Source organism: Amia ocellicauda, chromosome 13 (assembly GCF_036373705.1).
Source record: "Amia ocellicauda isolate fAmiCal2 chromosome 13, fAmiCal2.hap1, whole genome shotgun sequence".
In the NCBI taxonomy this organism is placed as follows: domain Eukaryota; kingdom Metazoa; phylum Chordata; class Actinopteri; order Amiiformes; family Amiidae; genus Amia; species Amia ocellicauda.
This window is the reverse complement of record NC_089862.1, coordinates 16,044,557-16,061,873: the sequence shown is the minus strand read 5'-3', so window position 1 is coordinate 16,061,873 and position 17,317 is coordinate 16,044,557. Positions and strand designations below refer to the sequence as shown.

Here is a 17,317-nt window from a genome sequence, read left to right as displayed (position 1 = left end):
TGGCCTGGTCTGATGAATCACGAGTTCAAGGTCTTGACTTGGTCTCCAAATTCCCCAGATCTGAATCCGATCGAGCATCTGTGGGATATGCTGGACAAACAAGTCTGATCCATGGAGGCCCCACCTCAACTTACAGGACTTAAAGGATCTGCTGCTAACGTCTTGGTGCCACATACCACAGCACACCTTCAGAGGTCTAGTGGAGTCCATGCCTCGACAGGTCAGGGCTGTTTTGGCAGCAAAAGCGGGACCTACACAATATTAGGCAGGTGGTCATAATGTTATGGCTGATCGGTGTATACAAGTTATCTAAGAAGTATTGGTAAAGATGCAGGAAATGTGAGCTTCCTCTGTGCCTGGGCTTCATTGACTATGTGAAAACTCAGTCATCAGGGCTCTAAGAAATCAAAATATTGAGGAAACCTCTTATTAAGTAAATCCATAATAATCTAACATCAACAATCCAACTCCACCAAGACACTGACAAGATGAAGATCTGCAAAGGAGAAAGTCAAGGAGATACAATCTCTCCAAAACTCAAGAAGTGTTCAAGACTTTGGACAGAGAAGAAAAATGAATCAAGTTAAACAGCTCATTTGAACAACTTAGCATTTGCATATGACATTCTCATATTTGCAAAAACACCTGAAGACCTGCAGTTTTAAATTCAAGACCTCTCGGATGCAAACAAAAAAAACTAAAATTAAATTAATAAAACCATGTTATGGTCATGTTTAACAGCTTTGTTAAATATAAGAACATTTAATCAGATCAGTTGATAGCTGAAGAAGTACAAAGTTATGCAAAACAGTGCAGACAGAAATATTAAGGAAGAAATCAAATGAAAATGGGATGGTGTGCAGTTGGAAGAAACAGCACACTGTTGAAAGGAAATCTACCCATTTGCCTGAAGAGAAAAGTATTTGATCAATGCATACTATCAGTGCTCACTTATGGATGTGAAACTTGGCCACTGAATGCAAAATAATGGACATATATTTGTTTACATATTAATTTTACAAGTGATAAGAGCGTGTAACCTATTGTCTGATGCTATCTTATCTTTTTGAAAAAAACAAAGACTAAAACACAGGCATCCTCTACAAGTCTGTGATGCCCTTATTCTCAAAGTATCATCTTAGCAGGGCTCCAACAGTTTAACAATTAGTGACTAAAGGTTACATTACACTTGACTAATAAAAACAGTAGCTGATTGCTGTTCAGTTTAAGTTTAATGAGAAACTGACTGGAAAGAAACCTGAATGTGATGTAGCTCTCTGTAAACTCTGCCTAACCTTCATTATCTTGTCAGCTTCTCTGTAGCACAGTGGTTTAAAGTGTCTGTTCCAGCCATCCAGAAGCAGAACATAATTATATACTGGTTTCCTTTTACTTTAATTACACTCTCCTACAAAACTCGTGAAAGGCGTTTTCAGCACAATCTAACACATACGAGGCATCAGTCAAGTATACCTGATACTTCCAAATACAGTCTCCTTTAATCCTTTTTGGGTTCTTGATGTGAACAACACATGCGCTATGAAATCAGTGGTTGGTAAGTGTGTGGACAATACCACACACCAGAGCTCTGGCTACTGCTCTTCAAAATGCTGAGACTAGCAGAATACAGTGCTGCTCTGTCAACAGCATATACCAAATAACAGCAATGGCTGCATTGCCAGTGAAGAAATGCCAAGCTTATGTCTCCTTTAAATCTCCAAGGGACAAGTAACAAGACAGATCTATAGTAGCCTTATTTGTTTGGTATGCTAATGAACTTGCGAGGTTGTGCGGTTCAAGTTTTATTTGTTTGCTGAACCTTTTTTTATAGCTTGGCATGACTTTATCAAAAAAGAATCACTTTATAGTCACTGAAAAAAATGTTAAACTAAGTTAAGTTAAGCTTTAATAGTTTGCTCAGGTTACGTGTGCTTGATAAACACTTTAAAATACTTCTCTTGAAGAACACACTTTCATATTAGAATCATAGTTATATACAAAAACATAAAACACAATTTTGATGTTTAAATAATATGTATATTGCTTAGAAGAAGTAATCTGAGAGATAAAATGGCACAATATAGCTAGCTAGCAATGCATTTTCACAAATCTGTCTTTTAAAATGCCTGGCTTGTTATAAAATCTGTATTTGTATACACATTGCTTATTATTATTTTTATACTTATATACTTTTATACTTTAAACTTTATCTAAACTCTCATCATGCTTTGAATGAACAAAAAACAATTATAAATAATAAAATAATTCAGAACAATTTACTATCAGCATAATAATAAAAGAAATGTCATGTTTTAAGATTCGTTATACATCCTCTGTCAAGCTGCAGTTTGAGTAAAAATGTTTTACATTGTTGAAACTAAACAAAATTATCCAGTAATAAACATCAGGACACTACAGCCAACTCCATATACTATACACATGTGGTATCCACTACAACTATGTAATGATTGCAATAAATTAGGTAAAAATGTTAAATAAGCATTACAGAAAAATGCATATAGACAATTATAGAAACATAATGAGACACAGAATTATAATTATAGAGAATTATAAGACACATAATGTTAGGCAATCACAGTTTTCTCTGGGACCAGTTAAGAGGAAAAACTCTGGACAGGTCAGTGTAAGCTATGGACATACAACTATAACCGCTGCTCTTTTTATTGTTATGTACCAGTCTGTATCCCACTTTATTATTATGGAAATGACCATGTTTGAATTGTTTTGCATCATCAATGTCTCTTTCTGTTGCTGACAGAGGCCACTCTAAAAATGATTAGAGTAAAGGCAACCTTAGGTTATTTTTGAATTCATATATAGAAAGTGGCCACCAGAAAAAAAAAAAAAATGTATAATTTTGTAATGCTACAATAATTCCAGGTGTACACATTAAAGCAATTTGTGTGGTTGACTTCTAATGATTTCATAGAGATACAGGGATTTACAATTAAAATGTGGCTTTCTGATGTCTTTCTGATGACTTCAGGGAAATATATGATGTGTGATATATAAAACAAATAAGCTCTGAAAATGCATATATCGATAAGAACATTTATTTTTCTGCCAGAATAGCTAGAAATCCTCATTAATGTTAATCATTTACTGTATAAGAATGAACACCATGCGGGATCCGTATGCACAATACACCTACTCAAGTGAACTTTAAGCTGATTGAATCTGATTAGATGTCTCTTCCTCTCCATTTCTCTCTCCCGCTCTCCTAGCTATTTGTGTATATTCTGTACACTGTCTTATGTTCCTTGTTTCTGTTTGTGTTACTGTTACCTCATTACATGAAGCATATTATATACTCCGCAAAATGTCATATTAAACGATTCCTGCCATTGCTACAACAACCCCTTGCCTACACCTAGGTATTTAAATTAGATTTTTCTTTGTAGTGAAATTACAGGGGGAAAAATGTCTTGCATTTTGTTTTGAGAAGATTAATGCATTTGCATACCAATCAGTACATGTTGATACTTCCATTCTTACTTCAGCAATAATGTCAAGGTGTCCCCATATTTATGAGCACCACTGTGCATACATTTGAAGTTGAACATTTGCGTACAATTAATTTGATACAGTGCTATTTGTTTTAATACTTTTTTAAAAGAATATATACTTATTCAAACCTTTCTTAGTTACTAGAATAAACTGAATTAGATAACCAGAGAAATACATTCTTCTCACAGCACAGTTTTAGGTATAGCACTTTGTATTGCTCTTATATTTTGTAAGTTGCCCCGGACAAGGGCATCTGCTAATAAATAAATAAATAAATAAATAAATAAATAAATAATACAGCAAGAGAGTTGATTTCTTTATTCCCTTCCTGTTTCACTGTCATCCTTGAACCACTGTGCAATACACCAGCTTTGTGACACAGTGTATTATCACATTGGAAGATCCCTCAATGTACAATTCACACTCCGCAAAATGTCATACTACACAATATATGCCATTGTCCCGGTCACAAAATCTGAGACCAAAGCACGAGAAACATGCCTATATCATCATACTGCCATCTTTGCACTAAAACAGTTGTGACAAAGCACTGCTGTTCGAAGGCTTCTCTGGGTTACCTACAGACTCATCGATCAGCAGGATGCATCGTCTCTATACTATACTCCACTTTCTATGGTTTTGGGACCACTGCAGCTATTTCTTTGGATTCACACAAGGAATCCCTGTTTTGTAGGAATGCTGCAGTGCTATGCAGGTAATTCCCTAAGCATGATCTCCTGGGAGAGGCCTTCAATTTGATCCCCATCAAGTTTCATTATTCAACATATGTGTTCCATTTAACCCACCTAATCTGAGACCCACATCCATTGAAGCTCTCTTACTACAACACAGTAAAAAATGACCATCACAATATAAATGTCAGTACATTACTGTGTTATTTTACAGTACAATACTGATGGATTGGTAGTCATATTGGGAATTGTTCAGACCTGTGTACTGGTTGAAGCTTTTTAATGTTCAGCTTGCCTGTAGTTCTGGGACAGAGATGATTTGGTGAATCCCACTGCCAATAATATATGTATGGAAGTAGCGCTATAGATCAATGTGCATTATGTGATATCAAACTATTTTGAGGAAATTATTATTATTATTATTATTAGTAGTAGTAGTAGTAGTAGTAGTAGTAGTAGTATAGTAGTAGCAGTAGTAGTAGTAGTTTGGCCGACTTGTTGAGAGTTTGTCAGTATGCAATTCTACAATGTTGTAGATATTATTCTTACACATTTTTCATGGTTGCTGTTGTCATATTTTATTGTTGAACTTGTTCTAGTAATTTGTTTCGTTCTCTCATTGCAAGACGCTTAGAGCAACAGTCAAACTATACTATTTTTACATTTTACAACCGGCATTATGCTGATAAAGAGTACGCAGCAGTTCGTGGAAAATATATATATATATATATGTGTGTGTGTGTGTGTGTGTGTGTGTGTGTGTGTATTGATTACTGCCCTACATTCCAACCAGATATCTGTGAGGTTGGAGGCAGGCAGTGCCTTCCAGTATTATACTCACATGTGATGATAAGCGCCGGACAATCAAAGGGCTAGCTCAGTGCCTGCCACTATATAAAGCAGATCAGGTAGTTTGTCAGTAGTTAATCTTACTACAAAGGAGTACCTCATCCACCGTCCAGGCGCATCCCAGCGGGTGAGTACTGTGTTCATGATGCACTTGTTGTTCTGGCAATTGTGCAGTGTGATGTGGATCTGAAGCGTTTGACCCGGTCTGGAGTTGAATGTGAGCTACGGTCGGGCAGTTCAAGGATTCTGCGACATTTACTCACTTTTTAATCCAGCTGCTTATTTGAAACCAGTGAGTCAGTAAGTGGATGTCCAAAGTGAGAGACATACAACAATATATGATTCCCCAGTTCACTCATGTTTAAAGATTGCATAACAATCTGAATTTTATATTATGATTTTTGTAGGATCTATATTTATTATGAGGTATTATTATTAGTAGTAGTAGTGATAGTTGTATTATTATTATTATTATTATTATTATTATTATTATTATTATTATTAATATTATTATTATTATTGTGTTACTTTTTCCAAGTGTTCATGATACAACATTTATTGCAAATGTGTCTTGACAATTTTCATTTTCTACCTGCACCATTCATTACACCTGTACCAGACTATGAGCAGAGCTAGGCTATAGGAAACAGAGATTAGAAAGGTTCAAACCACTGAATAAAACTTAAAATAAATACAGTGTATTAATTTGAGAGACTTGTAGGCTTATCATTGTGATTATTATTTTATTAAATTAGCTTTTATTTTATTTCCTTGATTTTCTTGTTTTAAGTGATATGTTTGTATAGGCCAATGTTATGCAATTATAATTATTTAGGGTTTTTCCGAGTCTGTCCTGAAAAGCAACGCTTTGAATCGATCAATACTGAAATATGTGGCAAATAGCGGTCACAGAGGGTGACTAATGGTTGTCTATTGACGGTGTGCTGGGTCAGAGCAAGCTTTTCTCTTTGTACTTTTCAATTATTTACACATATGTTGTTTCTGTTTGTAACCATGTACATATAAGAACTATATGCAAAATCTGGTTAATTGATTGCGATTAGTATATAAATATTAGTCCTTCATGAATAGCACTAGACGAAAATGTAAATTCAGAAAAAAAAAACACAAAACCCATTATTAATGCTATGTGCACTTTCATTTTTGTTTCTGGGGATTGACGCAATTTATTTGTGTGTCCTTGTAAAGCACTGGCCTGTAACAGGCTGAAAATACTTTAGAGCTTTTTCAGGTTTTAAAATATTAATCATTAAAAAGTAGCAAAAAAATGTGTTTGGAAGTAGTTCTGTCAGTTCCCCTTTATTAGTCATCAGCCACCAGTGAAAAAAGCTAGATCATGGTGAGATGCAAGTTATTTATCAGACAGTGATTTTCCCCACACAGGTCCATCTTTTGACAGTGTTTCAACTGTATAAATAAGAAATGTGTTGGAGGACTTTAGGAAGTATCATTTAAACCTTTCTTTTGGAGAAAGCCATAACCAGTCAAGCCAATTTGTTACAGCACATAGGAATATACCTCATAGAATGAGGAGAATAGTCATTTCTGAACTGCATGTAGGGATGCTTCTTTATAAATGTACCATTATAAATTAAACACAGAGGTGCATTTATCAAGCTTTCTATTTTCAAATAGATTTGGTTATTTACAATAACTTTTTACAAATTTATGGAAATATATAAAGACTTGGTTTCATCTATTTAACTGTGCATTAAAGTAGCTTAATTGCAAATATTCATATTTTTTTCAATTCATTATATTTTTTCATATGGCTTTTGTTACTTGAACTACTGCTGAAAAACAACTGTTGACTTTTAAAGATGTATTTAATAATAATGTGTATATTCTTGTGCTTTAGACAATGGCTCCTCGATCCAAGCACGGGGATGCTTCTACAGAAGTATCCAAAGACAACTCCTTTCCTCAAGAACTCAGTGGTATGTTTTTTGTTATAAGAGAGTTAGACGGAGTTGATGGCGCTTACCTGCAAAACAAATACAATGAACACCTCTTTTTGTTTTTTCAATTGGCATGAACAGACAATGTGGGGGGCACACCAAAGGAGCCAGTGATTCTGCCAGCCTATTCCACTGTGGCATTGATAGAAGACACAGCAGACGATCCCTGGGCCCTTCCCGAACTTCAGAGTACTGGACTCAAGTGGTCAGGTAGGAAGAGCCATGTGCTTCACTTCATTGTGTGTGGTAAAGGAAAACTCATCCATAAATTGCAGTGTCCACTTAGAAAATGGAGCCACCAATTTGAATTGTGGAAAACCAAGCATGGTTAGCATGGTTAGCTCACCTTTCTTGTATCCTCAGTCTGCTGTTTTTAACTTCAATTAACTGTATTACCTTTAGATTCCTAACTATATTTCTCTTCTTAATTTCAGAATTGGACACCAAGGGCAAGATCCTCCGGGTTTTGATTTCCATTGCCAAATTTTTTTTATTGCTTGGATTCCTATACATGTTTGTCTGCTCTTTGGATATCCTGAGTTCAGCTTTCCAACTTGTAGGAGGTAATTTAAATATATATTAAGAGTATTGTGCTTTATCTTTATGAGCCGGAGCCTACAACTTGTTTAAACTAACTAGCAAAAAAATTAAACCTCCTTTAATATGGAGTTGTGCTAATTGGCTTCTTTAGTTAATTGGGTTTAAAGCGGTACATCTTGTACTGAAGCAGTGCCATACATTGTATTCTTTTTGAGAAACTGAAGATCTTTGACCTGAGAGATATACATAATAATACAATGTCTTTCTCAACAGGGAAAGCCGCTGGGGACATTTTTCAAGATAACGCGATCTTGTCTAATCCCGTGGCTGGACTTGTGATTGGAGTTTTGGTGACAGTTATGGTTCAGAGTTCCAGCACCTCCTCCTCGATTGTGGTTAGCATGGTGTCCTCTGGGTGTGAGTATTTGGACAAAAAATGTCCTTTTGTATCTCAATAGTGGTAATTTATCAGATAAATAACAATGCTATGCAAGGCGATATTGAATGGGGCAAACGTAAGTTCAACGTTCTCATTGGGATTCTCTTTGTTCTGTAACAGTGTTGGATGTCCGGTCGGCCATTCCTGTTATCATGGGGGCAAACATCGGCACCTCTGTCACCAACACTATCGTTGCTATGATGCAAGCTGGGGACAGGAATGAGTTTCGGAGGTACGTGAAAAACACCTGGAGAGATGATATGAATGTTTACATACTGTATTGTACCAACAAGAGGATTTCTAACTGTGAGTAATATTTGAATAGGGTACATAAAATCTATAATTGTGCATCTGTAAAATGTTTTTTGTTGGTTTCCGTCTCTCTCCAGGGCCTTTGCCGGAGCCACTGTTCACGACTTCTTTAACTGGCTGTCAGTGCTGGTGTTATTGCCTCTCGAAGTTGCCACTGGTTACCTGTTCCGTCTCACACAGCTGCTCATAGATTCATTTAACCTCGAAACTGGGGAAGACGCCCCTGACCTACTTAAAGTTATCACCGATCCCTTAACGAAGATAATCATTCAGGTAAGAATTCAGGCTGGTAAGGCGTATGGCATGAGAGCAGCCTGGAAATTGAATATCAGATCGTCCCTGTTAAAATAATGTAGCTGCTCTTATAAGTAATCTGTTTTAGCAAATGAGAGTGGGGGGTGGGGTTAGCTGTAGCGAACGAGAGGAGCATGTGCGTTTTTTTGTTTTTTTTCCTTGTCGTTGAAGTGGGGCGGCTCGTGAGTATAATGGTAGGGGAAACACTGATATAGAAACATCTCCTGCAAAGATCAATTCTTTAAGATTTGAATGATTTTATAAGGTATTTATTGACAACGGCACAAAGGAGAGTAAAATATTGAGGCAGGGTTGTTTTTAAACATTGTTTGTTTTTCTTTTAGCTTGACAAATCTGTTATCAACGAAATTGCCACGGGTGACCTTGCAGCAAGGAACAAAAGTCTGATCAAAATCTGGTGTAAAACTTTTACAAATATGGTGAGTGGAAGTGGAAAGCTTTGTTTAAAAAGATGATAGAAATCATTAGTAGAAGATTAGTGTAATTCGACCTACCATAAATCATTGAGCTTATTGAAATCATTGACAGTTGCTGCCTTTAGGAATAATTTTCATAAGGAAATGTTATATATAATTAAAAATGGATTTCAAATACAGAACAGGCAATGTTAGTTCCAAATACTTTGTCAGACAAAACAAGTAAACAAATCAGTATGTGTTTGAAGCATGTACACATTGACCACTATTTAAATCATAGTTGTTTTTGGCAGTTTTAGAAAGTGAAGATGGATAAAAAGATAAATATGTGCTATATGAGAGTAGTATCACCGAACTGATTCTGAAGATTAGCCTATAACAGTGCAATTAGTGTGCAGTGCGTTTTTCTTTGCTTTACAGTTGTGGTTTATAGCCACACTAAATGTTGTGTAAAAAAGTTGTAAAAGCTTTCCTACTGTCATTTTGAAGACTTAACTTCTTTCTCTGGTCTTATCTTGTTAGGCCTTATCTTTCTATATAGTTCTGATATTGTGTATTGTAACAGCAGACATTTAATGAATGTTTCTATCCTCTTGTAGACTGAAATGAATGTAACAGTGCCTGGGATTGACAACTGCACATCTCCTAGCCTTTGCTGGACAGACGGCAATTTGACATGGACCCTGAAAAATATTTCGGAAAAATTTAATTTAGAAAAATGTAAGTGATTTAAAATTTGATATCAAAGCCTGGAATGCATCTATAAAAATAGATGTTTAAGATTGCAGTTGTTCTTTAAGTTTCAAAATGTTTCCCTGTGAGGCATGAGTTAAAAAGCAAGAGCCCTCATTTGGGGCTTTTGATAGTGCCTTATAGAGCTTTAAAACGTGTACTTTGCATTCATTCAATAATGCACATAGTAGTTTGAAACCAGTTACCATTAAAAAAAAAAAAAAAAATCTGATTAGTTATGCCAGCCCCTAAAATGGTCATCTAAGAGCAAAAGCCATTTAAGACCCCCTGGCTTTGTATTTCCTCATACAAAGAAATCTTTTTAAGTTATGCAATGACTAAGCAAACATTGCCTCCTTTGCAAGGACTTTATTCTTCCCAAAGTGCTGCCCTCTGTGCAACAATCCCGTAACGAAAGCAAAATGAGCAAACCAGATACTTTACTTTTGAGTGGGATCTGATTTCATGAGAATCTATGGTTCAGGTCTGTTACACAGTAAAGTGACTTGTCTATTCAATCCATAGACAAACTGTGAAAACTAGCAGACCATTGGGAAAAGAAAACCCTACAGGCGCCAATAATATATAATATCTTTCCCCCAATACTTCTACACTTGTACATGCAGTCTGAATCTACCTTGAGTCTGCTTAACTTACTGCTGTGATTTAAGACAACAAAATCTATCACAGTATCAGAGGCTTTTGTTTTATTTATAACTAATCATATTTTTTCTCTTTTGATTCAACTTTTCACCCCCTCACCAGGTAATCACATTTTTGTGAATAGCAATCTGCCCGATCTGGCTGTGGGCCTCATCCTTCTCGCCCTGTCCTTGTTTGTGCTCTGCACCTGCTTGATTCTCATCGTGAAGTTGCTTAATTCAATGCTGAAGGGACAAGTGGCTGTCGTCATTAAAAAGATTCTCAACACAGGTAAGACTATCTATTTGAGAGAGAAAAAAAAATACATTGCAATTGTTTTCTCTGTTCGGCAAGGAACATTTAAGGAGTTATTTGATGTTATCTGATAGAGTCTTCAGTGGAATGTGTGTTTATAGAAATGCTAAACCAAGACCTTGAAGCAATCGGGTGTTTCACAAGGTTGGTCTGAAGCAAGGGTCTGCTACGCTGTTACTGGACAGAGCTTTTTTTTTTGGCCAATACATTATTTCAACAGTCAGCATTAATTATGAATTTCGTTGACTGATGTTTGATTTTGATTTCACAGATTTTCCGTTCCCCTTCGCCTGGGTGACTGGATATATTGCCATGGTTGTTGGGGCAGGGATGACTTTCATAGTCCAAAGTAGCTCAGTGTTCACCTCAGCTATTACCCCTCTTGTTGGTAAGTCATGTGTAGTGTTTGCTATGGTGGTAATGTTTTTTGGTCTTTACAATTGTGTTTTTTTAACAGAGACTGGTTTTAACTGATATTTTCTTCTTTTCTTAATAGGCATTGGTGTCATAAGCATTGAAAGAGCTTACCCACTCACCTTGGGGTCAAATATTGGTACCACCACGACAGCTATTTTGGCTGCCATGGCAAGTCCAGGAGAAACACTTGGCAACTCATTGCAGGTTAGAATTGTGTAAAATGTAATTTATTAAATTTGCATTGTAGTTTATTTTTATAACATATAAATTGACCAAATAAATCCACTTTTGAAAAGCATTTTTTGGGGGCACAACAAAATATAGAAAGAGGTAATCACATTTACTGCCTATTAGTTACAAATAATTTATAATAACTATTTTAATATAAGGCAGTTTATTAAAAGTATCCATGAGCTTCTCTGCACCTGATTTATTCATCCATTTTTGTATTTCTATTTCCAGATTGCTCTGTGTCACTTCTTTTTCAACATCTCTGGGATCCTGCTATGGTATCCAATCCCCATCACGCGTGTTCCTATACGCCTGGCCAAAACTCTGGGTGATCGCACCGCTAAGTACAGGTGGTTTGCCGTCATGTACTTGGTTTTATGTTTCTTAATCCTGCCTCTAACTGTGTTCGGGCTTTCCGTAGCCGGGTGGCAGGTTCTGGTTGGAGTTGGCGTGCCAGTCATTGTGGTCTTCTTGGTTGCTATTTTCATCAATGTCATGCAGTCCAAGTGGCCACAGTACCTGCCCAAGGTACTGCAGACCTGGGACTTCCTCCCTTTGTGGATGCACTCTCTCAAGCCCTGGGACAGGATTGTCACGTCTGTCATGGCCTTCTGTGGAGCTCGCGTCTGCTGCTGCTGCAAGTGCTGTAAAAAAAATAGCAGTGAAGAGGAGGGAACTGGTGAGAAGAAGACAGGGTCCCTTGAAATGTATGACAATCCAGCATTGGAATGCTCTCCTGAAACCTGTGAAGATAGTCAGGATGATACACTGAAAAACACTGAACAAACCAGCCAAACCACTCCCAAAACAACTAATTTGTAACAGTCGGTGTTCACTTTTTAGAACCGCTTTTTCTTTTTCTGCAGGAGGTCGTATTCCAGCTTAAAAATGTGTCAAGCAATGCACGGCTAGACTTTATAGGATCAGTTGTCTAAAGCATTTGATAAAATTACATTGAGACATTAACAGAACTAATGTGAAAGCTGGAAAAGCATGAGTATATTCGACCTGGATTTCAAATGGAGGATGCGGCAGAACAGTGTTGATGAATCGCATCATATTTATACTTCGAGGGACTGATTTTCCAAAATTGTTAAAAGATTTTCATGAGTAAGCCCGGCAGTTTTTAAAATTAGAATTATTTCTGGGAGGTTTTTACAAACTATTTTGTGTGAATATGTAACACGTGTACAATAGGCATATGTACTGTGCTCTTCTATTAGTAAATCCCTTACTGGCTTTGGAAAAGCAAGCCCTTAACACTGAAGAAAATCATATGTATGTGCTTTGTGCTTTTTAAATATAGAACAAAAAGAAGTAAATTATTATGACCAGCTTAATTATTAGTTTCTTGGTATATATAATGTAACTATAGTAGGATTTCAGTTATATGCACTAAGTGGTAAAAATGAACAAACCAGAACATTGAGCCAGAAATACACTGCCGGTGTTTTGTGTCTTTAGTATTGACCAAAACATTACACACTAAGATCCAAATGATCAGTTTGCATTTATTATTTCTTTAAACACAGTGGATACATCTCAGTCATTAACCAAAGTCATATTTAGTTTAATACTTCAGTTGATTGTGAAACAGGAGTAATTATTGCCAAAGTAATACTTCAAGTTCCAGGTGTAGGGTAACATAATCACGACTTTGGCACATGAAGTAGAGCGATAACAACATCATGCACAGCTCATTCTTTTATTACAGCAAATCATATACATGCAGGTGCTTACTAGAGTACTTAGTTAATATGAAATGCATTGTTATGCAAGGCAGATCTCAAAATGAGAATGTAATTCAGATACTGGTTTTCAATACGGCCAACCTTCATGATTTATAATGTTTGTGTAGAAAATAAAAATCCTACAGTACATTTTTAATAATTTATGTATGTGCATTATACTGTATATAATCTATTTAACTTTACTGTAATGAAAAAAATCTCATTGCATTCTTCAGGGGGAGTTTGAAGGCCTTTTGCTACAGAACAAAATGTGCTCTCAATTTTAAGAAAGAAATGTGCAAAGCTAGCAACACACATAATAGCTTTAAAAAGGAGAGGTGTGTCTTTTGCATGTTTGTGGCATTTTGTATGAGGGATATTTCCAAAGTTAAAAGGTTTAGTTTATTTTGCACTGGAGCAAAAAGCCTTGAACATGATTTTGTAAAAGTGGTATTCTTTATTTTTTTGGTCATAAAACTGTATTAAAATATGTACGGTTTATATTTATGCTAAAATAGAGGAATACATAGTTTACAAAATGATATGTGTATATATGTATATCTGTATCTATGATAATATAATGATCTACGATTTGCTTTTAATAAAAGTAATTCAGAGATCAGAGGTACATTCCTGTTCATATGAACTGGGCTTTTAAATTGAAAGTTTATTTTATATACATTTTCTTGTTATTTAAATTCCTTCTTGCTTCAAAGCCTATTGTGTATTTTTGTATTTAATATGTTTTCCATGTCCTGGTAGCCAATATTTGCCATGTCAATTATACAGAATGAATACATTATGCAAATACTTTATTCAAAGAACAACATCAAGAAACAAATGACCATTACATTCAGGCCTTTTGCCCAATGATAAAGTCTTGCTGTGCTGCCCTGACACTTCTCCCTACGTGGCTACCATCATTCCATCTGAAACACTCTTTTTATGCTAGAATACTCAGCATGGCAAATATTTAAAACAATAATAAAGAGTATTGCATAGAAAATGTTGTATAGGATATGAAGGGTGTACAAAATTTAATAAAAGAAAAATTAACTTATATACAATGTCTGTGTACAGATCTTTAATGTTCAAATTCAGTTCACTGCTTAAGAAGATAATATTTACAGTAAATCTACCAGTATGTTTAGACTTAAAGGGAAAAGGAACAACATATTCAAGTTTTCAGAGAATTCTAGAAATAAACTGAAGTTTGTAGTACTTCACCTATTGTTGTTTGTATGTTGTGCTAATGAAGGGCTATATTGTACAACGTATTTTTCTTATATGTGTATATCATACCAACTATGATATATATACATTCTTTGCATTTTGTCAGTATGATTCAGTTGTTTAAGAATCACAAGTTTCTTTCTTCTTCATGTCACAAGTAGTAACTTTTTTGCAGTCTTATCTGTAGGATGCTTCATATTTAATTTCAGTTTCTACACACATTTTGGAGTATATAACTACTTGGCCTAAGTATTTAAGCTTTGACTAACAGTCCAGCCAAACTAAACACGTTTGCTTCTTATTGTCACCATCAATAATAATCCAAAATATCTATGCAATTGAAATCCTAATTTTTATTTAGCTTTATTGTATTGTGCCAAGCAACACTTTTTTACATTATTTGTATATTCCTCTTAACATGTTTTGTGGAGTAAGGTTCAATGGAGGTGCAATTATTGTAAGATATTGAAGTGATTCTTTTGGAAAAGACAAAGAAAACTGAAATATGCAGTGTCTACGTTTTCATACACAGCACTTTGTGTATTTTAGACTTGTATCTCATTAGCATAAACTAATTGTTGCTGTAGTTGCAACGGGGCAACTCTCTGTTTTCAAGCAATGAGTACTGAAAAGTGAAGCTTCTGTTAAAAAAACATCTAAATGTATTTTGACATCAAAGAAAGATAACATAATACAAAGGAAAACTTATTTTACATCTAATTTTAGAAGATGACAGGACAATCATACATTCTTATGTAGCTTAGTAATGGTCAGAATGTTGACATTTGAAACTGATAACATGACCATGACTAATTCAAGAGTGCTTCAACATTTTGATAGGAATTAGACGTTTGACACCCAGAGGGTCTGCATAGGGGAAATCATGAAAAATATGATCAGTAAAAAATGTACTGAACACAATCAAAAACATTTATTTTACAATACTATTGTTAATATTGAAATTATATTTATGCATGGCTTTAATATGTATATGTTAAGGCAGTTCACGGGCCTATATTGTGTAATTTCCTCTGCAAATGGTATTTGGAGGGAAATTAAGTTTGAAACTTATATCATGTGCATCACAGCAGTGGGAACTACATTAATTGATTTAGTTTTGCAAATGTTACACTCCGTGAAAGCTTTGTCTCTATTATATGAGCTACTTTTACTATTTACATTAAAAATAACAAAGGAGAGTTTCATGACTCCCTCACCAGAGGGACAGCTTCACATGTCCATACTAGATGTGTGTAGCTATCATGAAAAACCTCAATACATCCAGCTATAGTAAAGTAACATATACAGGCCGCTGGACTCCACAGGGAACCATCGTGATGCGGTTTAGTTTTATTTCAAGTACTGCTTTTAATTAGAGGGTCAAAGCCATGCTGACAACCAGAGCACATCAATACTCATTATTAATAATAATAAGTTCAGGCTCTGCTAAACAGTTCAACCAAAAAAAAATCAACTCAAAATGGACATAGAATCTGCTACATTTCACCACATTCATTAGTTCAGTTTTCAACTCCAATATATTTATTTATACATTTAGTTTTGCTCTGTACAGTGGCTCTCAAAAGTGTTCACCCCCTTGGACTTTTCCACATTTCATTGTGTTACAACATGAAATCAGAATGGATTTAATCAGGAGTTTTTGCCACTGATCAACACAGAAAATGTCCATAATGTCAAAGTGAAAAATATAATCTGCAAATTGTTCTAAATTAATTACAAATACAAAACAGAAAATACTTGAATGCATAAGTAATCACCCCTTTGCTATGACACACCTGAAACCAATTGTATTTAGAAGTCACATAATTAGAGTCCACCTCTGTGCAATTAAGGTGTGTCACATGATTTCAGTTTAAATACACCTGTCTCTGGGAGGTCCCACAATTGGTTCAATTCCTAACAAAAACTACATCATGAAGATGAAGGAAGATTCAAGGCAAATCCAGAATAATATTTTTCAAAAACACCAATCAGGGGTAGGATATAAGAACATTTCAAAGGCATCGAATATCCCCCGGAGCACAGTAAAGTCCATTATTAACAAATGGAGAGAATATGGCACTACTGTGAATCTGCCTAGATCAGATTCATACAGATTGTTTTTTACGAATGCTAAAATACAGCACAGTAATACAAAATATTTGTGTGTGTCATCCTCCCTCTTCTGGTAATGGTTTTGAAAGTTAATTCAATTATGATATCACTTCAGTTTATCTTTACTAAAGTATTTTGTGTATTTTGCTAGCATGGGAAGCTGTTTTATTTATAGAAATTATGCAGCACAAGATATCAGCCCTTTTCAGCCCACAAAATGTAAGATAAAAATGGTATGCACTCACAATTATTTTGTTGAAATTAATCACTGCAAACACAGCATGACAATATATGAGCTATATAAATACCCCCAGTGTGTGGTATTTCAATATTCAATTTCTTAGAAAAGCTGGTATCTCAAATCACTACATGATATGACCTAATGCGATCATCTGATATTGTACTGTGATGAAAGCAGGCTGTACCTCTTATGTTTTATGAGACTCTATCAGTGAGTATCTGATTTGCCTTTGTAAAGTCCTAATTAACTCAAGAACTTTGCACTGGCCCAGCAGATGAAGGACAACTAAAAACTCATGACTACTAGCACTTAATAAAAGGTACGAATACAGTATGCTTATGCATGACTTTGTTCACATATGCAGTGTGCTAAGGAATAGCACAGACTATATTAGAAACATACATATTCTTCATATTTTGCTTTGTGATCTGCTGTGGTTTTGTCTTTGAATAGTACTATGATGTAAAATGTAAGAAGTCTGAAGGTTTACATCATTGGTTGTCCTTGAACTGATAAAGTATACTTAATATGAAATGGAAAAAGATGGCATTATAAATGAGCAATAAAGTGGAGCCTAAATCAGAGGCATTG

At 35.3% G+C, this 17,317-nt stretch overlaps 1 protein-coding gene across 1 annotated transcript; it reads left to right on the top strand.

The window, feature by feature from the left end:
* The first annotated feature begins 5,097 nt into the window (after positions 1–5,097).
* slc34a2b (solute carrier family 34 member 2b) lies at positions 5,098–14,257 on the top strand. Its single transcript, XM_066719994.1, has 13 exons — positions 5,098–5,196; positions 6,949–7,027; positions 7,130–7,258; positions 7,483–7,611; positions 7,862–8,005; positions 8,148–8,259; positions 8,417–8,612; positions 8,978–9,073; positions 9,670–9,790; positions 10,568–10,735; positions 11,031–11,147; positions 11,256–11,380; positions 11,639–14,257. The coding sequence occupies exons 2-13, from the start codon at positions 6,952–6,954 to the stop codon at positions 12,227–12,229; spliced, it is 2,004 nt and encodes a 667-aa protein (XP_066576091.1). The 5' UTR covers positions 5,098–5,196; positions 6,949–6,951; the 3' UTR covers positions 12,230–14,257.
* Positions 14,258–17,317: the final 3,060 nt, after the last annotated feature.

Excerpts from the sequence above, each read along its gene's own strand:
- slc34a2b (XM_066719994.1), top strand. The coding sequence starts at position 6,952 with ATGGCTCCTCGATCCAAGCACGGGGATGCTTCTACAGAAGTATCCAAA. Across the intron at positions 9,074-9,669 it reads GTAAAACTTTTACAAATATG|ACTGAAATGAATGTAACAGT; the intron begins GTGAGTGGAAGT and ends ATCCTCTTGTAG. Across the intron at positions 11,381-11,638 it reads CACTTGGCAACTCATTGCAG|ATTGCTCTGTGTCACTTCTT; the intron begins GTTAGAATTGTG and ends TTCTATTTCCAG.